The sequence below is a fragment of the Silurus meridionalis genome, chromosome 12 (genome assembly GCF_014805685.1).
Source record: "Silurus meridionalis isolate SWU-2019-XX chromosome 12, ASM1480568v1, whole genome shotgun sequence".
Classification (NCBI taxonomy): domain Eukaryota; kingdom Metazoa; phylum Chordata; class Actinopteri; order Siluriformes; family Siluridae; genus Silurus; species Silurus meridionalis.
In genome coordinates this window covers 12,040,325-12,065,167 of record NC_060895.1, presented here as the reverse complement: position 1 = coordinate 12,065,167, position 24,843 = coordinate 12,040,325, and the positions used below count along the sequence as shown (strand labels likewise).

At 36.9% G+C, this 24,843-nt stretch overlaps 1 protein-coding gene across 1 annotated transcript in view; it reads left to right on the top strand.

Moving 5' to 3' along the window:
• Positions 1-2,913: 2,913 nt before the first annotated feature.
• The window catches only part of dph1 (diphthamide biosynthesis 1), a 93,897-nt gene continuing 71,967 nt past the window's right edge, over positions 2,914-24,843 (top strand). The window contains exons 1-2 of the mRNA XM_046862412.1: positions 2,914-3,071; positions 5,033-5,182. Coding sequence (XP_046718368.1) covers positions 3,023-3,071; positions 5,033-5,182 — 199 coding nt within the window. The 5' untranslated portion in view covers positions 2,914-3,022. The remainder of the gene's footprint in view (positions 3,072-5,032; positions 5,183-24,843) is intronic.

Genomic DNA, 24,843 nt, shown 5'->3' with positions numbered 1-24,843 from the left:
TTACTTAATTTAAAATATATAACTACTTAAGCATTATCGTCTAGACCTATTCTCTAAATATAGTAAATTCTCTTATTGTTGCAAGGGTAACCTATTGATTACATAATTTATTCGTTTGTTTGTGTGTGTGTTTTTTTATAGTGGTAACAATCACAACACATTTTAATGAGTTATTATATTTATAATTGAGTTTTACAGTTGTTAGCCTTTTTGGTCCCTACAGGTGTCCTAAGCTGAATGTCCAAACCCTTAGGGCAGTAGGGCTTTATACACCAGTCAGGAATAACTTTATGACCACTGACAGGTGAAGTGAATAACACTGAATATTTCTTCATCATGGCATCTGTTAGTGGGTGGGATATATTAGGCATCCTCAAAGTTGACGTGTTAGAACCTGGAAAAATGGGGCAAGGGCAAGGCCAAGGACAAGGGCCAAATTGTGATGGCTAGACATCTGGGTTGGAGCATCTCCAATACTGCAGATTTTGTGGGGTGTTCTTGGTCTGCAGTGGTCAGTATCCATCAAAAGTGGTCCAAGGAAGTAACAGTGGTAAACCGGCAACAGGCTCATGGGTGGCCAAGGCTTACTGATACACGTGGGGAGTGAAGGCTGACCCGTGTGGTCCGATCCAGCAGACGAGCTTCTGTAGCTCAAAGTGTTGAATAAGTTAATGCTGTTAATGTTTGATGGGTCAGGACTGTTTTGGCAGCAAAAGGGGCACCAACACAATAATATATATATATATATATATATATATATATATATATATATATATATATATATATATATATATACAGTGGAACCTCGAGTCATGAGGTTAGGGACCAAGACCGGTCATGAGTTCAATTTTCGCGACCTTTGATACGCCCCTTCCAACCCAGTAAAAACCCAAAGAACACTATACGAAATCGATTTAAATGAGTAAATAACACTATTTAACTCCATACATAATAAAAGTAGTTTTAAAGCATTTTTTAGACAGTTTTAATGAGATAAACCTTGATTAGAAATGTTAAAACTAGCGTTTTGAGCAGCTCGCGGTTGCTCACGAGCCGATCTGAATGAGAGTCGCCGGTCGGAATGAAAGTCGCGAGCATGCGAGGTCGCGAGCGCTGAGGCCGCGAGCTCCGAGGTTCCACTGTATATATATATATATATATATATATATATATATATATATATATATATATGATGAGCAATGCCTGGTTTTCTCCACACATACCGATTAAAATTAAGGCCAAAAAGTTATATCTTGGTCTCATCAGACTAGAGAATATCATTTCTCACCATCTTGGAGTCCTTCAGGTGTTTTTTAGCAAACTCCATGCGGGCTTTAATGTGTCTTGCACTGAGGAGAGGCTTCCGTCGGGCCACTCTGCCATAAAGCCCTGATTGGTGGAGGGCTGCAGTGATGGTTGACTTTCTACAACTTTCTTCCATCTTCCGACTGCATCTCTGGAGCTCAGCCACAGTGATCTTTGTTTTTTTCTTTTCCTCTTTCACCAAGGCTCTTCTCCCCAATAGGTCAGCTCTAGGAGGGTTCTGTTCGTCCAAAACGTCTTCCATTTAAGGATTATGGAGACCACTGTGCTCTTAGGAACTTTAAGTGCAGCAGAATTTTTTTTAGTAACCTTGGCTAGATCTGTGCCTTGCCACACTTCTGTCTCTGAGCTCTTCAGGCAGTTCCATCGACCTCATGATTCTCATTTGCTCTGACATGCATTGTGATCTGTAAGGTCTTATATAGACAGGTGTGTGGCTTTCCTAATCAAGTCCAATCAGTATAATCAAACACAGCTCGACTCAAATGAAGGTGTAGAACCATCTCAAGGCTGATCAGAAAAAATGGATAGCACCTGAGTTAAATATATGAGTGTCACAGCAAAGGGCCTGATTACTTAGGACCATGTGATATTTCAGTTTTTCTTTTTCAATAAATCGCCAAAAATGTCAACAATTCTGTGTTTTTCTGTCAATATGGGGTGCTATGTGTACATTAATGAGGAAAAGAAATGAACTTAGATGATTTTAGCAAATGGCTGCAATATAATAAAGAGTGAAAATTTAAGGGGTTCTGAATACTTTCTGTACCCGCTGTATATATATATATATATATATATATATATATATATATATATATATATATATATATATATATATATATATATGTGTGTGTGTGAGCTCTAACTAATTAGTTTTCTGACCATCCAATCAAAGAATGTCAAAATGCCAATGTTACTGGACACCTTCTAGACGGCCCCAGTGAGGTCATCTCGCAATCTAATCGAGAGCTTCTTTGTTATGTATTCTATGATGTGATGTAACAGCTGAAATTTAATTGGATAAAAACTCCACAGTAAAATTACACTCCTTGTAGCAGCACACCTGAGATAAAAACTATCAAATGAAAAGTATAGACAAGTGGAAATAATTGGTTTGAAAGAGGCAGATGTAGAGGACAGGGTAGTATGGAGACGGATGATCTGCTGTGGCGACCCCTAATAAGAGCAGCCAAAGGAAGAAGAAAGAAAGAGTAAGACTAGCAGACAAGGCTTTGCTAGACCTGACGGCCACTGGTTAAATGTGCTCTGTATAGCTTGGCTTGGTTTAACTTGACTTCATTAACACCATTACAAATTCTATGAAGGTGTATATTGTTTTTGTTTGTTTTGTGTTGTTTTGGGGTGGGGTTGTCTCCAGTAGAAATGGTAGTTCCTTCCTTCTTAGTGCACTATAGTTTAACTAGTTGTGGTTTTGAACATGTCCTCTGTCCCTGACATTTATTGTAAAGACAGATTATATTGGGTTGCAGAAATTACACTCATAAATACAAGTTAAGACTGTCTTACCAAGATGGGTGTTTAGGATTGTTTAGGATTTGGAGGGGGAAATGATCTCCTAATGCTTTATCTAAGTGTATTCAAAAGATACTGCGGATGTCATCGATGAGCGTTGAATTGCTCGCTGCTCCATTGATGATGCCTTTCCTCTTACACCCCACGTGCAGTGTAGCGCTTAAACATGGCGGCGCCCATTGGAGAAGTTGAAATCGTCGCCAAAAAGCCGACAGGTAAACATGCGTGTGTATTTGTCCCAGTTTTTCTGACTGCCAGGATGTAGAAGTGTGTGATATGTTCTTGTCACTGCTCTCGCGGTAGCAGTACTGGGTCTATTAAGCAGCACAAGGCATGCTTTATTAACGTGTGTGTGAAGGCTACTGTACCTAAGAGCTTATGCTTGCTGAAAGTAGATGTAGCTTAATTGACATAAAAACAATATATTATTAAAGTAGATAAAAACAATAATAACAAGAACGGTTGCACCCCATCGGTGCTTTAAACCCAAATCTGGATAGCACCATAAACTGCTCTGAACTGTCAAATGTCAAAATAAATGTGCCAATGTTTTTTTTCCACTTTCCACCTGTCTAGTGCTTCACCTGTAAACCGGAAATATTTTATGATCTCGTTTTTTTTTAAAAACGCCATTTGAGTAAAAAGTATTTATTTGTGCTATATCACATAAGTCATATATAGCCCTATTATTGAGAGATCAAATGATGAATCCACTCTGAATTATTAAAGTATCTTTATATTGAAATGCTTCTTATGCTGCTTTGTTAGTTGATTTTTATTATGTGTGAGAAATCCAGGGTTGTCTGTCATGCTGACATCCTGTGACAACATGGCAAACAACCTGATGCATAAAGAAAAGTTATGTCTTGCACATTTACAGTGGGGTTCAGTAGGTGAGGACTTAAACGAAAAGGATCATGTTAGACTTTAGGACTTAAAACAAAAGAACAATAGCTTTTTTTTCACTTAGTGAAATCTGCAATTATGTCCAGCTCAAAACATTGTTGTAAAGTCAATTTTAGGCTTGAAGATCCAGAATGTGGTGAAACAATGTGATTCAGATGTGCTTCTAGTTAGCAGGAACCTAATCTGGCTAATTATAAAACTATGAAATGATAAGCGTGATGGTGTACAGATGTAAAAACGAGGAGGAGCTGGACAGAGTGAAAGAATAAAGTACTGCAGCATTGCATGTTGTATAAAGCAAAGGCTTAAATCCTGCTAGTGTTAATATCAGTAGGTAGAAGATCATGGAAAGAGACCTAGAAGTAATTGAAAAAACTTTTATTTGAAAGACAAAATATGAATATTTATAATTAGCATGTAATCTTCAATACTGTCTTAAAAAAATTTAATTAACTTTTATATATGTGTATTATAAATATTAATATGCAAGCAGTTTTATTATAAATATTAAAATACAAGTAAAAGGTTTTGTTTAACATTACAGACACATGACAATCTGCTGACATTTTTAGTACTAGGCAAAATCTGGTTCTTTAGGGATATGTTGCAACCCGTAGCACATCTCTGCATATATAGCGTTTGTTATCTAACCTTTCAGGGATCTGAAATTCGTTGTAACACTTTATCCTGGATTTCTGTGGTTGGCTATAGATATTGCTTTCACAATGATGCAGCAGAAAGTTTGTTTTTAACAATACAAAAAGTTTGACTTCTCACTTAGTTTAAAGACACATTGGGTAGCAAGTCCATGAAGACCCCAAAAAAATGCCTACAATTAAGATTCTCATCGATACATAATGATAACAATAAACTATTGAATACATCAGGCTTAAAAGAAACACAAAGGTAATTGTATATACTTTTTGGAATGGGTTAGAATGAACAAAAACATTTTTATTTGCTATAAGTGAAATGCTTCAAATTAGAAAGGCTGCAATAACCAGGCAGGTAATAACCATTAGAACTTAATAATAGTTAATTAACTCTGATTTGTTGCTGAACCCTCTGGCTATGTTTCACTTTTAGCTCTGGCAAAAATGTTCTAGAGTAAAATAAATGCAAACCTAATCATTCATTTTGCAAGGCACCTAAAATGTTTTAAAGCCATTGGACAAAGCAATAAAAATACATATAACATTTTGGTTTTCACAACTTGGTCGGAATGCTTGTTTGCTGAAACAGTATTGCTTTTTTTATTATTGTGGTTTAGTGAAAGGCCCGAGGAGGGTTGCGAATCAGATTCCTGATGAGATTCTTAAAGACCCCGAGCTTCAAGAGGCAGTTAGTGTTCTGCCTTCCAACTACAATTTTGAGATCCACAAAACAATATGGAGGGTGAGGCAGGCGAAAGCCAAAAGAGGTGAGTCAGACAGATAGTTATTCATATTGTAAACAGCAGGACAGAAAATACAGCAAGGAGTGTGTTCTGAATTTTGTGCCTGTGTGTGTGTGTGTGTGTGTGTGTGTGTGTGTGTGTGTGTGTGTGTGTGTGTGTGTGCATTTGTGAAAATCTGCTGTTCTGTTTTTGAAATTGAGATTACTTATGTGGAACAAGACAACTGTCCAAGTGGGCAATATTAGGTTGAATATCAATTAGATATACATGGTATGGTGTATAATGTATTACATTTAGTAATTAAATATTTAATTTATTTATACATTTTTGCTTGGGAATATCAATAATCTTTTTCTTTACTAATATAGTAGATCTCATTATCAACCTTTAATGGGTTTACATACCAATTAGAGCTCCAAAAAAATCAAATTAGAGAACCAAAAAAAAAACTATGCACACAAAATAGATCATTAAATGATTTGAATAATGTGCACAGTGCTGATTACTAGCATTTTAAACGCCATGATTTAATTCACAAATTCAATTTAGACCTTTCAATCCCCCCCAACTGCTGCCAACTGAGAAGATTTAACTAGAAGCAATGTTCCACCTGTTCTTTCCAATCATCATGCCTAACGATCTGAAACTAACATCCGTACAGCTCTAAATGTATACCCACAAGCCCTACTTCCAGTGAATTTACTGCTGGTATTGACAGTAAAGATTTTTTTCCAGCGCTAAACACTTCACGCTAATTTAAAACAGGATGTCCAAAATACATCGTTTAGACTTCCAATAGAAAGCGTGTTTACTTTTCCAAATTTAATTTCACTTAATTATTCTGGCCTGAGCTTTTCTGGATTTTCTTCATCAATACCTGAAAAAAAGAACTTTACAATCGCAAAAAACATCGGTCTACCTAAGGAAGGAATGTAGAGGAATGTAGCAAATCTCAGCAAAACAAAAGTAAAGAGTTCTACGTCAAGGAAACAGAGACACACATTTCTGATACTATATTGGAACAATATAATTGAATGCAAATCTCTCCATTTGGAACGCATTTATTTAGCAATTTTAGTAACACACACTTTCTTAGATACATTTGTGCCATCTTTAGCCTTGCTACCTGCGGGGTTCCAGCAAACCGTTTATTTCTTCTAACTTCAGCAAAAGCTAGAGGCTTGACTTGTGTAATTAACCTTTTTGAGATATGATGGAACAGAGGGCAAAGTTTAGTAGACCTCCTTCACCTCATTCTTTAAGGGATTAGAAGTTTTTTGTTGTTGAATATTCGCCATATTTCTGCCTTTACATCAAGTGTTCAATTCGGATTAAGGCTTAACAGTATGACTGGATGAGCTGACCTCACTATTTATCATATACTTTTTGCTGATGCTTTCCATGTTGCAGAGAATTTAGCATATAGGCAAAAATAAATCCTGCTTGCAGCCCTTGGTTTCCACCAGTGCACCCCCTACGTCCTGTTCCCTTAGTAAAATTGAGTAAAACAGAGTTTTAAGTTCTCTTGAACATAATCATAAAGGTCTGCAAGCTAGCCGTTTTTGGTTATTTTGCTAGCTTGGGGTTTTTAATTTAGCGCTGATGTATTATGTGTTAGCGGCCGGAGCATCCCCTTTAAGAAGGTAGAGGATGTAGGTAAGATGTGACCGAGGCAAGAATCTTCACATGCATCAAGAGTCATTATGATGTGGCGGAGAGAATCCGGTAATTTTCCAAAATAAAACATTGTTCAGAATCAGATAATAAATAAAATAGAAATAATTTAAGTTATGTATTCTTTCTGTGTGGTCCGGTACCAATTGGCCCATGGACTGGTGCCGGTCTGGGGCCCGGGGTTTGGGGACCACTGGTTAAAGGGATTCTGTGCCTCTGTGGTGTTCAGTGGTATACATTGTTCTATAAAAAAACTGTTGCAAGAGAAAGAATTGTAATCACTTTGTATATATTTTAGTTAATTGTTATTTAATTTAAATAATATCCATTAGGTGCTTTGTAAAACAAGCTTTGGCAGAACCTTTTATTAACTTTTTTGAGAAAATTGATGAAAGCAAGAGATTTGAGTTTCTACTTTAGTGTAAAAAAGTTTTTTTGTGTGCACCTTTCTTGCCATTCTTTCAGCTTGAATAAACTGCTGTTGTGTTGTGTTCGCTTAGGCGCTGAGATGGAAAACATTCACGGAGCTGGTTTGCATTAGGGTACTCCAGAGCTGATTTTCTTTCTAATTCGGGCACTTCATTATCCGATCCAGTGACTACACAATTACATCACAAAAACCTCTAGAACCCTCTTGGAAATCTCTTTCCAATTTTTCCACTTGGCATCACTCCCCGGCACACGCCCCAGAGCCTATCGCGCACCCCATAGCCCAGCATGGCTTCCTGTCACTTTTAGACTGGTGGGATTGTGAGTCACACGTGTTAGCTGTTATGTAGTTGAACACATTCAGGAAGAGAAGAATGGCGAGAAGGTTGAGGTGAAATCAGAACATTGGTAAATCCATTGAGAAAGCGAAGGTGAAAATGTTGAGAGCGCATTGCTGAATGAAGCCCTCTCAAGCCCACGTTTTAAGTGAATCACAGCAAATAGGTGTTTAATGCAGTAAGCGTGTTAGCGGGTGGCTTGTTTTGTGTGCCAGGTCCTTTCTGGGATCTCTCCAGGGGAATGTATGCTGGTGTTTTGTTGAGTGCTCTGTTCATAAGAAAGAATTCTTTCTCCCTAGATACACAGAACAAAGACGGGTTTCTCCTCTTCAAACCATGTTTCTTTCTCACTCTAAAGCCTATTCGGTCATTTAAAAAAATATATAAATATCATTACCTGTTGCACTTTATGAGATGATCCACAACTTTATTTGGATCATCTCATAAAGTGCAACAGGTAATGATATTTATATATTTTTTTAAATATAGACAGACAAATATCCTTATTATTATTTGTCTGTCTATTATATTGTTTGGGTTACATTTTTTAATTTTTGCTGTCCTCTGACCTTTGCATGATCTCATGCTGTCTTCCTATTTATGACTTTGAGACAAGCTTCATAGTAGTGGTCACACAGGTGAGATTTTACTAAAAAGTTTAGATTCTGCACAAAATCTTTTGTCTCCAAATCGCAAGATGAGCTTTAGACCATTCTGCGGCCAGCTGCGGTGCTTTTTGAGGGGTTGTTTAGGTTTATCCTGTTGTTTTTCAGAAGTAACAGACATAACACTGCGCTTATGCGAAAGAAGATTGAAAACTCAAGTGTAATGACCAATACTTAATAATTCATATTGCTGTTTATGATTAAAACTGAGAGGCCATATTCATCATGATTGAGACATATTAAATGATATAGACACTTCTCTCAACAGAGCACTAAGCATTATTTATATCCACCCACTGCAATTAAAGAATGACACCAATCAAAAATTATTTAATGGAATCTAGCAATAAATAGCAATTAGGGCTAATCTGAACAGATGATTGTGATCATTATGATTAACTGTTTAGTTAAAGCATTAATTATTTTAATTGGCTGACTAAAAAAAACAAGGCCGTTTGACTTATTCTGGTTAAAATAAAAAAAATAAATAAAAGAAGACATAAGTCATAAGACTTGGTTAACAAGGTAGGCCAATAATATGGTGTGGGAAAACCTGTCAAATGTTTCTTAGGCTGAGTTCAAGGAAAAAGCCATTAAAGGTGAAAAATCAGCTTTTGACCAGTTTTTTCCTGTGAAACCATACATAGATTTTTTTTAATTGCACATGAATGTATTTATATTATTTTATTAATCTTGGTAATCATGTTATGTATGAAGCCAATTTAACAAACAAAAATAGTCAGTCTGCACAAAGATGTTTAAAACCTTGCTTAATAATGATGGTTTTCCAGGAAGGTTTGCTGGATTGGACATGTCATAGAGAAATCAGCATAAGCTAAATCAATCAGTTGACTAATTACATGCTGGCTTTCAAATTGTTACTAGTGAGCAGCAATTTTTTTTAAATTGAGGAGAATTTTTGAGAGCTCAATTTTTACTTGGTTTAAATATACGATATATGCAAGAACAAAACATATTTTAGTCCAGGATACAAAGATGTAGTACATATTTGTAATATGTTTTTAATACATATTTTGTTATAAAAAAATATCTTAGAGACTTAGAGACTCTCAGAAGTAAAGATGAGCAGAGGTTCACCAAACTGCAGAAAACTGCATTTACAAATTGTGAAACAATTTCAGAATAATGTTCTTGAACTTCACAATTTAAATACTTTTTTTGATGTCTCATCATCCACAATAAATATAATAGATTTAGAGAATCTGGAGAAATCTCTGTGTGCAAGGGACAATGGTGAAAACCAGTATTGGATGTTAGTAAATGTTAGGGCCCTCAGGTGGCACGGCATGGGCTCAGAAACACCTTCAGTAATCACCGTCATTAAACCACGTTATAGCGTCATCTTTTTTACTTTACTTTTATTACTCCTGATTGTGTTTGCAGTGTGTAAATTAAGACTATGAGGTGTAGGTGTAGAAGACTCTTCCTAGTCCACTAGATGCCCAAAAAAAACGATTTTTCTCCCTCTTGTCTATTTTTACTGAAAGAATTATTAGCACACTTGACTTTGGGACATTTGTTGCTATTAGTAGCTAACTGTTGCTTGAGCTTGGTAGTGGATACTGATATAGTGTATGTATATATGTGTATATAAAATGTATATTACATGTTATTACAATATAGATGTATTATAATATAACTTATATATGGACTTATATACCTAACTAAGGTATTGATAATCCAGTAACCCATGAAGCAGTATAGTAGTGAGCCATGACAAAAAAATATTTCCTTAAGTTGTCTTATCTTGAAAAATAATTGTGCATTTGGGGGGATCTGGGGGGAAATAATAACACACCAAAATTATATGAAAAAGAGTACATGAGTAAAAGCTGCTTTAATCAAATATGTGTAATGAATTGTAAAGAAAACAAGTTGAAAATGTTAAGGGTGTGAAAATATATCTATTTAGTTAAAACCCTTAGGCGCTTTGAAATCTATAAAAATGCTAAAGCACTGATTGGTTTAAATCAAAGTGGGGAACTAAAAAAACCAATATCAAGAAGTACTGGGACTTCCGATAATGGAATTGACATCCTTGGGAATTCCTGCTCCTTCTGTTTTCTTCGAGCAACATTGATAATGCCAATGCTGTTTTGATTAGCAGTCTTTTTAAGTAATCCAGTAAAACAAGAGGCATTATAAACAGAAAAAGCAAGGTTTGTCATATCCCTGCAATCTAGTATTGAGAATGATGAATTTAGGTTTAGCGATTTTGTGGGCAGATTGAAGATTTTATCATCAAACATTAAATAGAGAACCCCAGAGCAGATAAGAGTTCAGTGCTTATCTCTTACTGGCAAGAGTGTTGAAACAATACAAGACACAAAACTCAGAAGTCAGTGGAAGACATGTAATAAATGTAATAAAATAAGGTCATAGTGTACTAAAAAAATAAATTACAGTATCACACTACACATTGAGTTTGTGGTTTAAAATCAGGTTCTTGTGTATAAGGTGTTTATTTATAAACCTCTTCTTTTTTTTTGACAGCAGATACAGTCATGTATATAACCTTTATTTCACCGGTGGCTTGGCAAGCTGCTAATTAAAGCAGCTCTTGCCAGAAAAGCTAATCGGATTAATTTGTCTTTGTGCTCAAATGATCAGCTGCATAATAAAATTAATAATTGCAGTATTTTTTGTGCCTTATTAGTACTTTAACTATATTGTAACAACAATTTAAAGAACAGTATAAATGCTGGCTAGCCCATATAAGGAACCCTTTGTCCAGTCATTTTGAAAGTTTAGAACATTGCTTTGGTAAAGCTTGTGCCTTCAAATTGTGTGTAATTATACTTGATTACAGAACTGATGTTTGGGTCTGACTGTCTACACATGTAAACAAATAAATACAGATATTTACATTATGTTTATGGCATTTGGCAGATGCCCTTATCCAGAGAGATTAGACACTTACACACTGTAGCACCGCACGTCTTGCCAGTAGAGTGTACAGAGCCCCAGAGCTGCACTTGTAGTCCATTTGACAGTGTGATGGGCAGTAACATTTTGCTCTTTTGTCCATGTGCAGTGTTTCCAGTTATAACAGCAATAAGCACACTTGTGTTTACACTTACTCCTTAGCTTACTCCTTGTCAGCTTTATCTGCTAGCACCTGGCATTTCTTCCCTTTCTTATGGCATTTCTGAGTTCATCACTTCCAATTGAGTAGAGCCTGGCCTTCTCATCACATGGTTGGATGGAGGGATGGATAGATAGATAGATGGATGGTTAGAAGGATTTGTCAGCTCGTGTTGAGCTGAGTAACCTTTTACTGTTAATAAACTTGCCCTTTCCCAGGTAATGACCTGCCTTGTCATGTCCAGACAGAAGGAAGGCCGTCCTTTAACCTTTTATCAGCGAGGCACAGGCGAGCTACTCTTTTTCCTCTCTTTCAGAATCATTAATGTTCCTACCTCCTTCCAATAATGCAGCTTTTTATTTATTTTTGCATTTAGTGTTTGTCTTTCCGTACGGAAGATTATGAGTCATCAGTTAATTATTTTGCCTTTTTTTTGTTGTTATTATTCAGCTCATGAATTTTTGTCATATGTTCTTGACTAAAATGTCAATTTTCACACTTTAGAATTGTCTATCCTATTTAGCAGCTAATAAACCATAAAAAATAGCTAAATGCATTTCTTATAAATAATAGCTGTCTTACACTCAAAGTTGCTGTATGCACAATCAAGAACTCTGGAAAAGTTATAAAAAGAATAAAGGGGAAAAAGGTAATGAGAAGAAAGAAAAGACTCAAATGATCAGGCAGGTGGCATCATGAAAGTTTGGGAGGTAAAAGATCTAACCCCACCATTGATGTGATTCTGGTCTTAAGCACCACCGGGAGCAGATTACCGTTTTTTTCGGACTATAAGCCGCTACTTTTTTCCCCACATTTTGAAACCCGCGGCTTAAACAACAAAGTGGCTAATTTATGGATTTTTCTTGGGTTTTTTCCGGTTTCACAAACTTCAGGCAAAAAAACTGAGCGACATAACATTAGACCAATGAAATTTCCAAACGGAAACAAAAAAACGCACCTCACCTGTGTTCTGAGCTGCACGGCATCGGGAGAAAAGCTTCACCACACATTTAATATTTTTCTTTTGCCGCACGACGATGCCAAAAGAAATCTTTCTAAAGAAATAGTTGTGAAAGGAAGGAGGAAGACGGTGAACAATGACTGTCTTGGTAGGCTATTGTTTAGATTCAAGCCGTTGTAACGCGTTGAGTCTGGGCCACGGAGAGCTTGCTAACTCCAGTTGCAACAGAAATCATATGAGCACAGACAGGTTTCCAAAACTCTTGCTTTTTTATTTTTCTTGGCAACAGCGTTACGAGTTAGTCAAAAAAACTTAAAAATGAGCATCAGAAAATAATAAGGACATATTCCTCGGTCTTGCACACATGCAGTAATACCGGAAAAAATGCGGCGGCATGCTATTCCCAAAATACCGCTCTGCTTTTAAAGGAGCCACAATATATTTCACCCGTTACACCGTGTAACAAACACTGTCTTTCATTAAAGCCTGTTTAAAGTTCATTAGTTTTAGTGTAGACACCTGTGCGTACACACAGGTGCGGCTTATTTATGTTCAAAATAAAAATATTTGTCAAATTCAGTCGGTGTGGCTTATATATGGATGCGCTTAATAGTCCGGAAATTACGGTAATAGGTTAGAACTGGTTTAGAAATAAATAGGAAATAAAATAATTAAAAGGTTGCTTAACTATTATAATGTTCTTTTATGTGCAAAATACACCAGTGGTGCATTGAAAGTAAAATTCGTTTTTTCCTTCTCTCAGTCCTAATACTAGCACTTTCAGATCCTGAGTTATTTACGCTTTCATGGAGTTGCCACTGGAAATCAGTATGTAATCTGTTATGCCCACGCAGTCTGGCAGAGAAGACAGTTTTTTGTTACAATGAAATCATTAAGAGGAGTTGAAATTAAATCATTGTGGGGTATGTACATTTCTGAAATCTGTTACCAGAAAACGCTTATCTAATGACCAGTCTTTAGTATCACACTGTTTTCTGCTTAAATATGTGAACTTGTGTTGCTGAGGGCTTTTTAAAGTATTTTGTTCAATCCTGGTGGAAACTATGTTTATATTTCTTACCCTCTTAGTCTTGTAGTCCGTCCAAAATTATATTGTCAGGATTAGTAGGAGGCAGTAGACTGCAGTTCTTCCCACAGGTATGAAATAAACCCAGAGACAGGAGTGAGTGTAGTGTGATACTAGGAGGACTGTGTTTGTGTTGAATGGTCATAGTGTGAGATTTGGTACAAATAAAGTGTGATTTAAATGATCATGGATACCTATAATCAGACATAAACATTTTTTCAAATTATTTTTATCCAGAGTGAAACATATAAAAAAGAGAATTGCAAAAAAAAAAAAAAAGAGTTTCTTTTTTTGTCAGCAAAAATGTTTCTCTTTAACCCAAGGTCAGTAAATGCGGCAAGCAACAGTTATCAGAGAGAAAAAAGTTGAGGGAAAAAAGGCATGAAACTTCCGGAATTGAATGACAGACATGAAAGAAACAGAACTATTGGAGCCAGTTGGAGCTCTGATTTAACTAGCAGCATTTGATTTATTTATTTCTGTGTTTTTGTTTCATGAATTGTTTGGCAAATTGGATATCCCAGTTTCTTGAATGACATTAAGATAAAGGGAGGGCATCATGTTCTGCTTCAAAATGCCACAGTACATGTTGAAATCCATGTTTGCTTTAATGAACAGCAGGTCCCCAGTACCAGCAGCACTCATGCAGGCCAAGACCATGATGCTACCACCACCATGCTTGATTGTAGGCAAGACACAATTTTCTTGTTACACCTCACCGGGGTGCCCCCACACATGCTGGACACCATCAGAGCCAAACAAGTTTATCTTTGACTCTTTAGACCATAGGACATGGTTAGAGTAATTTATGCTCTTGGAAAGGTTGTCTTTAGCAAACTGTTTGCAGACTTTCTTGTGAGCCAGTTTCAGGAGCGGCTTTCTTCTGGGACGACAGCCATGCAAATTGACTTGTTGCGATGTGCGGTGTATGGTCTGAGCACTGACAAGCGGATCTTCTGCAACCTCTAAAGCAATGCTGCAGAACTCATGTCTGTTTTTTTTCTCAGATCATTGTTTAAATCATGAGCAAATAGTCACCAACACAGCAGGAGACGGAGACAAGGTGATACCTTGCTCCTTAGTTTCATACAAAGCATTAGGAGCTTGCAAACCTCCATCCAGCACTTTGTTTTTACATCATCATTTAATTTATGCTGTTACTTTATTTGTCTCCTAAAGATGTATATCGTGTATATGTATGTATAGTTCACAATACAAAAGAATAAAATAAAACGACTATTTAAAAATTACATTACTATACATGGTTACACGACGTACAGCTTTTATCACTTAGGGTGTATATATAACATATCCAAGATACTGTGTGTGTAAATATATATATATTGCGTGCACACACACACAGACACACACACATACATTACCCAACATTTTGGTTGCCAGATTTTCTATCATAAATATATTGTCGATGCCAGGGCAGTATCATAGTATCACATAGAGGGATTCAGCCCTTTCACATGCAGGATAATTTTTTCCTTAGGGACACACGCACACTCACAGGGCACAATCGAAAAACAGGGCAGGGACTCGGACAGGGAGGAGTTCATGTCAGTTTGATAAATGGCTGCCAAATAGAACAAACTGATGCACAAAGGTGCACAAACTGCAGCACAATGTTGAACAACCTGAAGCACTGTTTGCCATATAGTTACCATATAGATCAGTTTTTGGTATTTGTATCAGGTACATATAATGGGTAAACAAAGTTTTTTTTTTTTTTTTTTTTTGCAGAAAATAAGAAAAAGCAACACTGGCATTAACATTGCACAAGTTTAAAAGCTTTACATTACTGTGTAAATATCCACAACAGCACTAAAACCAGAAAAATTTCAGTAGCTATGCCTAGTATACCCTTATATAATGCTAAAAGTGAATCCAACCATCATGTGATTGTGTGTCAAGGCTAGATCTGAGAGGGTGCTGTAATAGTCCTTCTCATGTGCTTGCTTATTTTTGTCTAACTGAAGGTTGTCCTGTGACCCTAGATGCAACTGGTGTGGTATTGCACTAGCAGAGCTTACTTACAGGTTTTGGTCTTAGAAAAAACAAACCGTCTGCAGGTTACTGTTGCTGACACTTCGTCACGGGTCCTTCGATTTCAACTTAATCTGTTTTCACTATTGGCTATTTTTGTGCTCCCTACAGACATGTTGTCTTGCAGTTCTTGCAAGACGGATCCAATTGGCGATGCCCTGCTTTTACCCTGGCTGAATGATGTGTATTTCTAAAACCTTGAGAAGGTCAAGTGCTCGCTCTGAGGTTTTAGTAAGATGTTTTGTCCCCCAGCATATTTGCTGTATTGCTTGGTGTGTGGTTGCCTCGAAGCCCCTTTTGCTTTGTCTCTCAGCTGATCTGAACAGGATTTTGGGAAAAGTATTAAAAAGGAAATGAAAAGTAATGTGGCATTATGCTGAAGCCATGGTTCGTTAGACCAGATTTATTTTAAGAAAGTAAAAAAAAAAAAAAACCTAAAAATAAATCTCCAAAAGCAGAGCCCACTTTATTGAATAATGGATTTATGGATCAAAGAGAGAGCTTCAAGGGTAATCAGATGCTCGCTGATGAAATTTGTGATCCATTTTTCTAATTATCATTTTCTATAGCAACACACACAAGGAATAATAGAGGAACAGAGCAAGGATTTAAAAAAACAATCATTCAAAACAGTCATTGTGAATCATGCTGTATGCATTATGGACCAAACAGAATCTTTTTGAATCAAATAAATGAATCTGTGGAAGAAAACATCAGAAAAGTGCCTTTGCATTTAAGCGCCAGAGCTGCACTGGTTATGTGGACTCACTGGCCACTTTATTGGAAACTATTAATGGTTAGGACAGCCTTTGCTTTCAGAACAGCCTCAACCAGTTTGAGTCCAGAGCCCAGTTAAGACACCTTGTGTTAGACTTGTGTAGGCGGTAGATCAACAATACTCTGTTAGGTTTTGGCATTCAAGTGAAAGTTGAGTGGTAATAACAGGCCTAAAGCATGCCACTGAAATATTGGCCACACCATTAAACCACCTATATTAACGTGGACTGGAAAGGTAGTTTGGGTCCATGGAATTAGACTGCACAGCAATCTCTGTCCCTCAACATCAAAAAGAGCAGGGAATCTTATTTGAATCTTATCCTATACAGATTTGGTGAGCCTCTGCCTTCTCTGGCAAGAGTTCTGTTCTTGGTTGACAGATGTGGTACCCATTGTGGTCTTCTGCTGTTTTACCTCATCTGCCTCAAGTTTTGACGTGTTGTGTTCTATTTTTTGCTCACCGGTTATAAAAGTGAGATACTCTAGCTTTCCTGTCAGCTCAAAATAGTTGCCCATTTTTGTCTGACCTCTCTCATCAAAACGTGTTTCTGCCTATGGAACTGTGGAACTGTCACTTACAGTTTTTTTTCCACATCATTCTGTGTAAATTCTAGACATTGTGCATGAATATCCCAGGAGAAACGCAGGTTCTGAAATACTCACACCAGCCTGTCTGGCACCAACAACCATGCCATGGTCAGTGTCACTGAGATCACACACCCCATTCTGATGTGAAAATAGATTAAGCGTTTCTCCTGTGTCTGTATGATTTTATTTTTTTGTATGCAGTATATTTTTGCTTGCTGATTGATTTAGTCAATGAACAAAAATATTATGTCTAGAAAAAGTTGTTTGGTCTCCTTGATGCACAGTACAGGTGTGGATCTGCAAATGTGTGTTATAATATGAACTGGGTGGATATCACACACACACACACACACACACACACACACACACACACACACACACACACACACTGATGTTTAATTTATGTGTTTCTTTTTAATGAATTAAGCCTTTAGCTGTTTCTGATTATAAATGCCAAATTCCTAATACAGTCTGATGTGAGCATCTTTTTGTGAACATTTCAATGCCTTTAGCACAGCATGACTAACAGTAAATGCCAAGGTTGTTCCTCTTTAGTATTTTTATTTATTTATTTTAACAGACAGACAGATATCAAAGTGTCAATATAATTTGAGACATTTTGGTATGAAATAGAGCTTGTTAATGGGGAATAAGTATTATTACAAGAACAGTTTAATAGTATTGAGACAATAGCCTATTTATTGTGTATTTTATTTCTGAAATAGAATATCATTCGTTCAAGATGGCAAAAAGTTACACACAAAAGCTTTTGCAGATCAGAAGTAGTGAACATTGTTATGATTAGTTTATGATTTTATATTTTACCCCAATGAATTTTTTTTTCTAAGTTCTTAAATGTTTTTTTGCCAGGTGGCACTACTAGTATTGGTGGAAATCAGAGCTTAAGCCATGTAAGCCCATCTCCTGAGCCACCCATGGCCAACCAATTCATAGATAAATTAAATAAATTTGAAGTCCGTGTTCCCTAATATTTGGCTGCTGTTGCAATTTTTAAAATAACCAAAAAATCCTTGATGTGTAGCAATCTGTGATAATTTATATAAAAAAATGCCCAATCATAAGTATGTCGGTTACTGTATATTACTTTGGTTTTACACTAAAAACGAAGCTCATAGTAATTGCTCAATTGGGTCATTTCAACAGCACATGGAACTGAGGTCACTTTTATAATATAATAGAAATGTAACTCATGGACTGAATAAACAAAAAAATGACTGTTATTTTATAACATAATAGTAATTGTAAATTCTTATCACTTTGTGCATTTGTTTTTCTTTTTTTCGCTATCAGCTGTGTAAAGAACTAGCAAAAGCATGACATGTTGCTTTAGTGATCTGATGTTTAATAATCGGTTTTATGATATATAAATAAAATAATTAAATCTTTTTGTTTAAAGAATGAACAACAAATGAACCACTGAATGTCTCCTCCACCAAACTGCAGTTAGCTTATTGAATACGAAAGGGAAACCTATGTTAGATGTGTGTTTTACATCTGCACTACCTGCACATTTCATGTTGAGGATTCTATATGGTGCAGTATGTACATGTAATGTTCTCATATTGTTGGAAAGAAGTGAAACTGGCATGAAGAATTGTCGCTACTCCACCCCTACAAACCCAGTTTGCCCTTTGCTCTGATATCATTTTGCATGTACACACATCTCGTCCCTCCTCCTGGCTTTGTTAATAAGTGCCTGTCAATGTGACAGGTCTATCACCCACCCTCTTTATCATCTGGCTCATCGCTCTGCTCTTCCTGTTGCTGTTTCACTTGCCTGTTTTTGCTCTTGTCCTGGTGAAATGGGGAATAGCAACAATCATCTGATCTCAGTGAAAATACAGTTTGGTTTCACTAATAAATGGTGGAAGGAGAAAGCAGTTTGAGTTAGAACAATGTTTATGCAGCCTGTTTTACCAACAGTAAGTGAAGAGATTGTAAACGTACTTTAAGGTAATAAAATAACCAGTAAAAAATTAGTGATTAATGTTTAACATATCAGACTGTGCAGAATTTCATGGGTGTAATTTATAAACAGCCGTCTCCATACCTGATTTATTTATTTTTTATAATTAGGGGGAATTATGCTCCTGTGGGTGGTTTTGTAATTGTCTTTGCCAAATATGATTTGGTATTGCATTTTTCAGGCCAGTAATGTCAATGCACACTTCAGAGTAAAGCAAAGCAAAGTGAGTTAAGCACAAAAACATTCAATACAAAAACTATACTATTGCTGTGTATATAACGTTTCTGTCAAACAATTTGCCAACCTCAAAATGGCAAAATGTTAAGCTTTTAATGGCCTCAAGAACAAGGCATTTCTAATGGAATTAGCAAGACTTAAGCAAATAAATCAAGTAGATCGACATAGTATGAGAGAGATTTTCTCTTTTACTTTTTCAAATGTTTAAGATTTATGGAAATCTTTTGGAAAAAGTTTTTCAGAAAGAAGTGCCGGTGTTGTTTTGTTCATTGTCAATGGCTTTAAACAGTTAATGAGGAGTTGAAAAGTGAATTTACCGCTTTGTCCCCCAACCAGTTAACTGTAGCAAAACTAAACGAGCACATAGTGGCAATGGAGTTCATTTCCTGAACAATGATTTGTTTTTGAGATTTGTTCATTAAAAGTTTAATAGTTGCCATTTTGGGCTTGGCCAATTTTTCTGGCCAATTGTGTATATATAAACGGAAATTGTAGCAAGGAAAAGTGTACCGACTACTGAGCAGCTCTAAAGAAAATGTCTTATTGCGCCTTTTATTTTTGCCATAACACAATTTATTTGTAAATTATCAGCTCTATGATATTGCATGTGCCTTTAACAAGTGGAAAGTTTGTATGGACATATTGCACAAGCCATGCTCATTAATGACCAATTTAGAGGGACTCCAAACAGAGCAATAATTCCAATTAGTATAAACACAGGAATAGACAGAAGAAGAGAACTATACATCATGTAAACAAAAGTATTGGGACATCTGAAATCTCAAGCCATATTTGTAACTTCCCCAAACAGTTATCACAAAGTTGGAGAACATTGTAAAGGTCATGTTTAAATTACATTTTCTCTTCACTTAAACTTGGAGACCCAAACCTGTTCCAGCATGACTATATACCTGTGCACCAAGCCAGCTCCATGAAGATTTCATTTACATGGGTTGGAGTGGAAGATCTTCAGTGGCCTGCTATAGAGCTCTGACTTCAACCCTACTGAACACCTTTTGGATGAATTATGTTGATTACACCCCAGGCCTCCTCGCCCTACATCAGTACCTGGCTTTGCCAATGCCTTTGGGGCTAAATGAGCACAAATCTCCACAAGCACACTCCAAAATCTAGTGAAGCATTTTCCCAGAAGAGTGGATGATGATATAACATCAAATTAGAAAGGAATGTGGAATGTGATGTTAAAAAAAGCACATACAAATTGTCAGCTGTCTACAAACTTTTGACCCTGCAGTGTGATTCTCTCTGAAAAACCTGTATCTACCTTTTGCTATAAATTATTCAAAAGCTACAAAACCGTACAGCTTCCAGTACATACAGCTCCACAGTAGAAACTTATGTAAATGTGAAACTTTGGAACTCGGGGTTCTAAAGATCGTCAAATTTACTGAGACTAATGATGATGTATGATTGTAAATATATCTCCAACACATGCAGATTAATAAGGCGTAGAATATAGCCAGCTTTGTAGATGTGTGGATTTGCTCTACAAAAGAAAGTTGATGCAGATTGAAAGTAATAGTGGGTGAGGACGTAACCTAGACTGTTCCAAAATTTCGAGCAGGCCAGAGATCCCAGATGCAGGTCACAAGTGCTTTGTTCTTTAATGAACAGAGACCAGTAGTTTAACCTTGATTTTGTGTGTGTGTGTGTGTGTGTGTGTGTGTGTGTGTGTGTGTGTGTGTGTGTGTGTGATTATAGCAAAATGGGAATCTTCTTCTTCTTCTTCTTTCGGCTTCACTCATTAGGGGTCGCCACAGCGGATTATCCGTCTCCATACCCCCCTGTCCTCTACATCTGCCTCTTTCAACCAAACTACCTGCATGTCTTCCCTCACCACATCCATAAACCTTCTTCTCAGACTCCCTTTTTTTTCTCCTTCCTGGTGGCTCCATTCTCAGCATTCTCCTACCGATATACACTTCTCCTTTTCCTGACGTTTCTGTAGACGTGTTCCTCCTCTCCTTCTCCTCCTTCGGCCAAACAGTAGCCCAATTTCCACTGGTACCCTGTTGGCTAACGATACCTGTGGCGGTCTTTGGTAACCCGGGCCTCGAAGATCCGGTATGAAATTCTTTTCGTGATCTGCATATTTGATTTGCCACACGTGTTACGCTGGATGCTCTTCCTAACGCAACCCTCCCCATTTATCCGGGCTTGGGACCGGCACTAAGAGTGCACTGGCTTGTGCAAACCAAATGGCTGAGTTTTTAAGAAAATGGGAATAATTAAATAATTAGGCTGGTGACATTTTTCCGAATAACCTTCACACAACCTTGACTACAGTTTCATGCAACTGTACTTTTCTTTGTCTTTTATTTAATACTCTTAAACAGTGCATTTAACATTGCATATAATCTTTATTATATAAAACCTGCAATTATAAAACTTTTTGGGGGGGGGGGGATTCTTTTGGAAGTTATAAGGTGACTAATGTTTTTCCAATTCATGTACATTATTTTCTGCATTTAATGAGAGTGAAGAATTATACTTTAAAAAGGTATGATATAGCATTATAAATAATAATATCAAGATATGGATTCCAGATATGATGAAAAATCTCAGTTGATGGGAAAAAATAATATGGATTATGTCTTAGTTTTGTTGCCAATTTAAGATGGAAATGTTGGTCAGATTTTTTTCATAATGAAAATAAAACAGTAAGTATAACCCCTGGAAGCCTGGAGCATCTGTGTTTCCTTAACAGAGAAAGCTGAAAGGAAAATGTCTAAAATAGTCAACCTTAAAAAAAACATAAAACTTCTTCCCTCAACAATGAGTATTCAATCTAGTTTGATTTGTATACATTTATATTTAAATAGTACTTGGATTTTACAAAATAAATAACAAACCTTTACATTTTGTACTTCTTACATCTGTGAATTATTTCATTTAATAACAAAATGCCAACATTTAAAACATTGAAGTCAGTTTATTACAGGAAGATGGCTGCACGGTTGACTTGCCCGGTCAGTAATCAGACAGATTGGACTGTATGAAGAAGAAAGCAGCTTTATAATGCATATACATTTTTTTTACAAAAAATTGGCCACAGTTTATAATTCTGCTTCTTATTTCGTACCTTCTCACAATTCCATTTTCACACCTGTTTTCAATACAACAAACATTAACGCATCATCTTAATGCATCATCTTGATAAATATTTTCCAGAATACAGTTTGTTTTTTGAGTGTATCACTTTTGACATTCTTGTAAAGCAGCTTTAAAGCAATCTAGATGTAGATTTAGCAAGAGAACAATTATTCTGGGTGACACTGACAACTTTTGGTCCAATATAAAATGAATTATTGACAACTGGAGAACATGATATTACAATAGCAGAATAGTTTGTACTGCAATCCATCTTGCTTGTTCATGGGCATGTGATTGAAGTACAGATATGCTGATCCCTGTTTATAGATGATTCAGTATTTTAATGTGTAATGAGTAATCTGCTGCAGTTAGAATATAAATCACACTTGTCAGGTAATTTGTACGTTCTTACTGATTGATTGAACTGCTATGATTGAACTGCTATGTTTTCCATTCATTTTATTACAACTGAGAAATTAATTTTAATAGGTTTTATTTATTTATTTATTTTTTACATTGAGGTTCCTCTGAGCCCTATTTCAAGCAAAGTGGAGAAGAATATTTTTTCCCTCCCCAATTTGGTCACCAACACACCAAAAACTTTAAAGGACATTTTCTGTAAGATTTTGTAAGAATTCATTAATTTTCAAAGTAAATGTAAAACCGAAGTACCGAATTGTTTGATTTTTGTTTTGTTAGCCACATTTTACTGACTGATATATTTTGTATTTCCCACAAAATGTTGTTCAGCAACAAACAAACACCTGTCAGTTAGCTTCTTTCATCATGTGACTGTTAACCACCGGGGTAGCTCTGAAACACTGAAGCCATCCAAATGCATCTCTTAAAACTGTTGCTCATACAGTGTCACAGGCCACCATGACCACACTTAGAAGAAAGTGCTATCTGCCATTCACACATGATAGGCTGGTGTCACTGTGACTGACATTTGAGAGACAGTATGCTGTCCCTCCCACCCAGGCAGCACGGTCAATTTGACTTATTGGCTCCCTGCCACGAATGCCTGTTGCAGTGCCGCTTGGGAGGCCTTGAATTATTTGTAAAAATCGTGCTGTTTTTTCCACTCTTTTTATTTATTTAAGTCTTTCTGCTAAACTGTTGTCATTAAATTACATGGATTTTGTCTTGACACAACCAGGAGTCAGTGTTCTAATTAAAGCATCATTTATCGATTTGCTTTGGTTGCTGTCACACTAATGGACTCATTCTTGCCAGTTCTGTTCTCCTTCATACTGTTCATAGAAGCATGTTCGTCTAATCCGTGTTTGTTTCACACTGATTTTCTTTTTCACTGCGCTGACTGGCTCTACATTAGATGTTCTCAGCAGCTCTGTTGGGTTTGTGAATCTTTCTGTTTTGGTTTTTAAGTGTAATATCAGAGCAATCTATCTACAATTCAACAACAAAAATTCAGACCCACTTCACTTTTTTCCCCCCACAAACTTGCAATAATCTACTCTATATGTAGATATAGTTGACCGAGTTATTCAAATAATGACAAAGTAAAAACAGAATTTAGAAATGTCTTTTTTTTTATGGAAAAAACTGAAGACCCTTTACTTAGTACATAGTTGATACACTTGATACATACAGATGCAATATTTGCTTGATGATGAAGTATACAGAAGGTCAGAAGGAGTTGCATTGTGTGTTTGTGGATTTAGAGAAAGCGTATGGTGGGGTGCCGAGAGAGGAGTTCTGGTATTGTCTGAGGAAGTCAGGTGTGTCAGAGAAGTTTGTGAGGGTGGTTCAGGACATGTATGAGGACAGTGTTACAGCAGTGAAGTGTGCAGTAGGAAAGACAGACTGGTTCAGGGCGAAGGTTGAACTGCATCAAGGACTGGCTCTAAGCCCTTTCCTGTTTGCAGTGGTGATGGACAGGTTGACGGACGAGGACAGACAGGAGTCTCCATGGACTATGATGTTTGCGGATGATATTGTTATTTGTCGTGAGAGTAGGGAGCAGGTTGAGAAGAGCCTGGAGAGGTGGAGGTAGACGCTGGAGAGAAGGGGAATGAAAGTCAGTAGGAGTAAGACAGAGTACATGTGTGTGAATGAGAGGGAAGGCAGTGGAGTGCTGCGGTTGCAGTGAGAAGAGGTGGAGAAGGAAGAGGAGTTCAGGTACATGGGATCAACAAGAAAAGAGTGCAGGCAGGGTGGAGTGGGTTGAGAAGAGTGGCAGGAGTGATTTGTCATAGAAGAGTGTCTGCAAAAGTGAAAGGGAAAGTTTATAGGACTGTGGTAAGACCTGCGATGTTTTATGATCTAGAGACAGTGGCATTGAGTAAAAGACAGGAGGCAGAGCTGGAGGTAGCAGAGCTGAAGATGTTAAGGTTTTCATTGAGAGTGACAAGGATGGACAGGATTAGAAACGAGTTTAATAGAGGAACAGCACATATAGGATGTTTTGGAGACAAGGTGAGGGAGACAAGATTGAGATGGTTTGTACATGTGCAGAGGAGGGACATGGGGTATGTTGGTAGGAGAATGCTTAGGATTGAGCCACTAGGAAGGAGGATAAGAGGAAGGCCAAAGAGGAGGTTTATGGATGTGGTGAGGAAAGACATGCAGGTAGTTGGTTTGAAAAAGGCAGATGTACAGGACAGGGGGGTATGGAGATGGATGATCCGCTGTGGCGACCCCTAATGG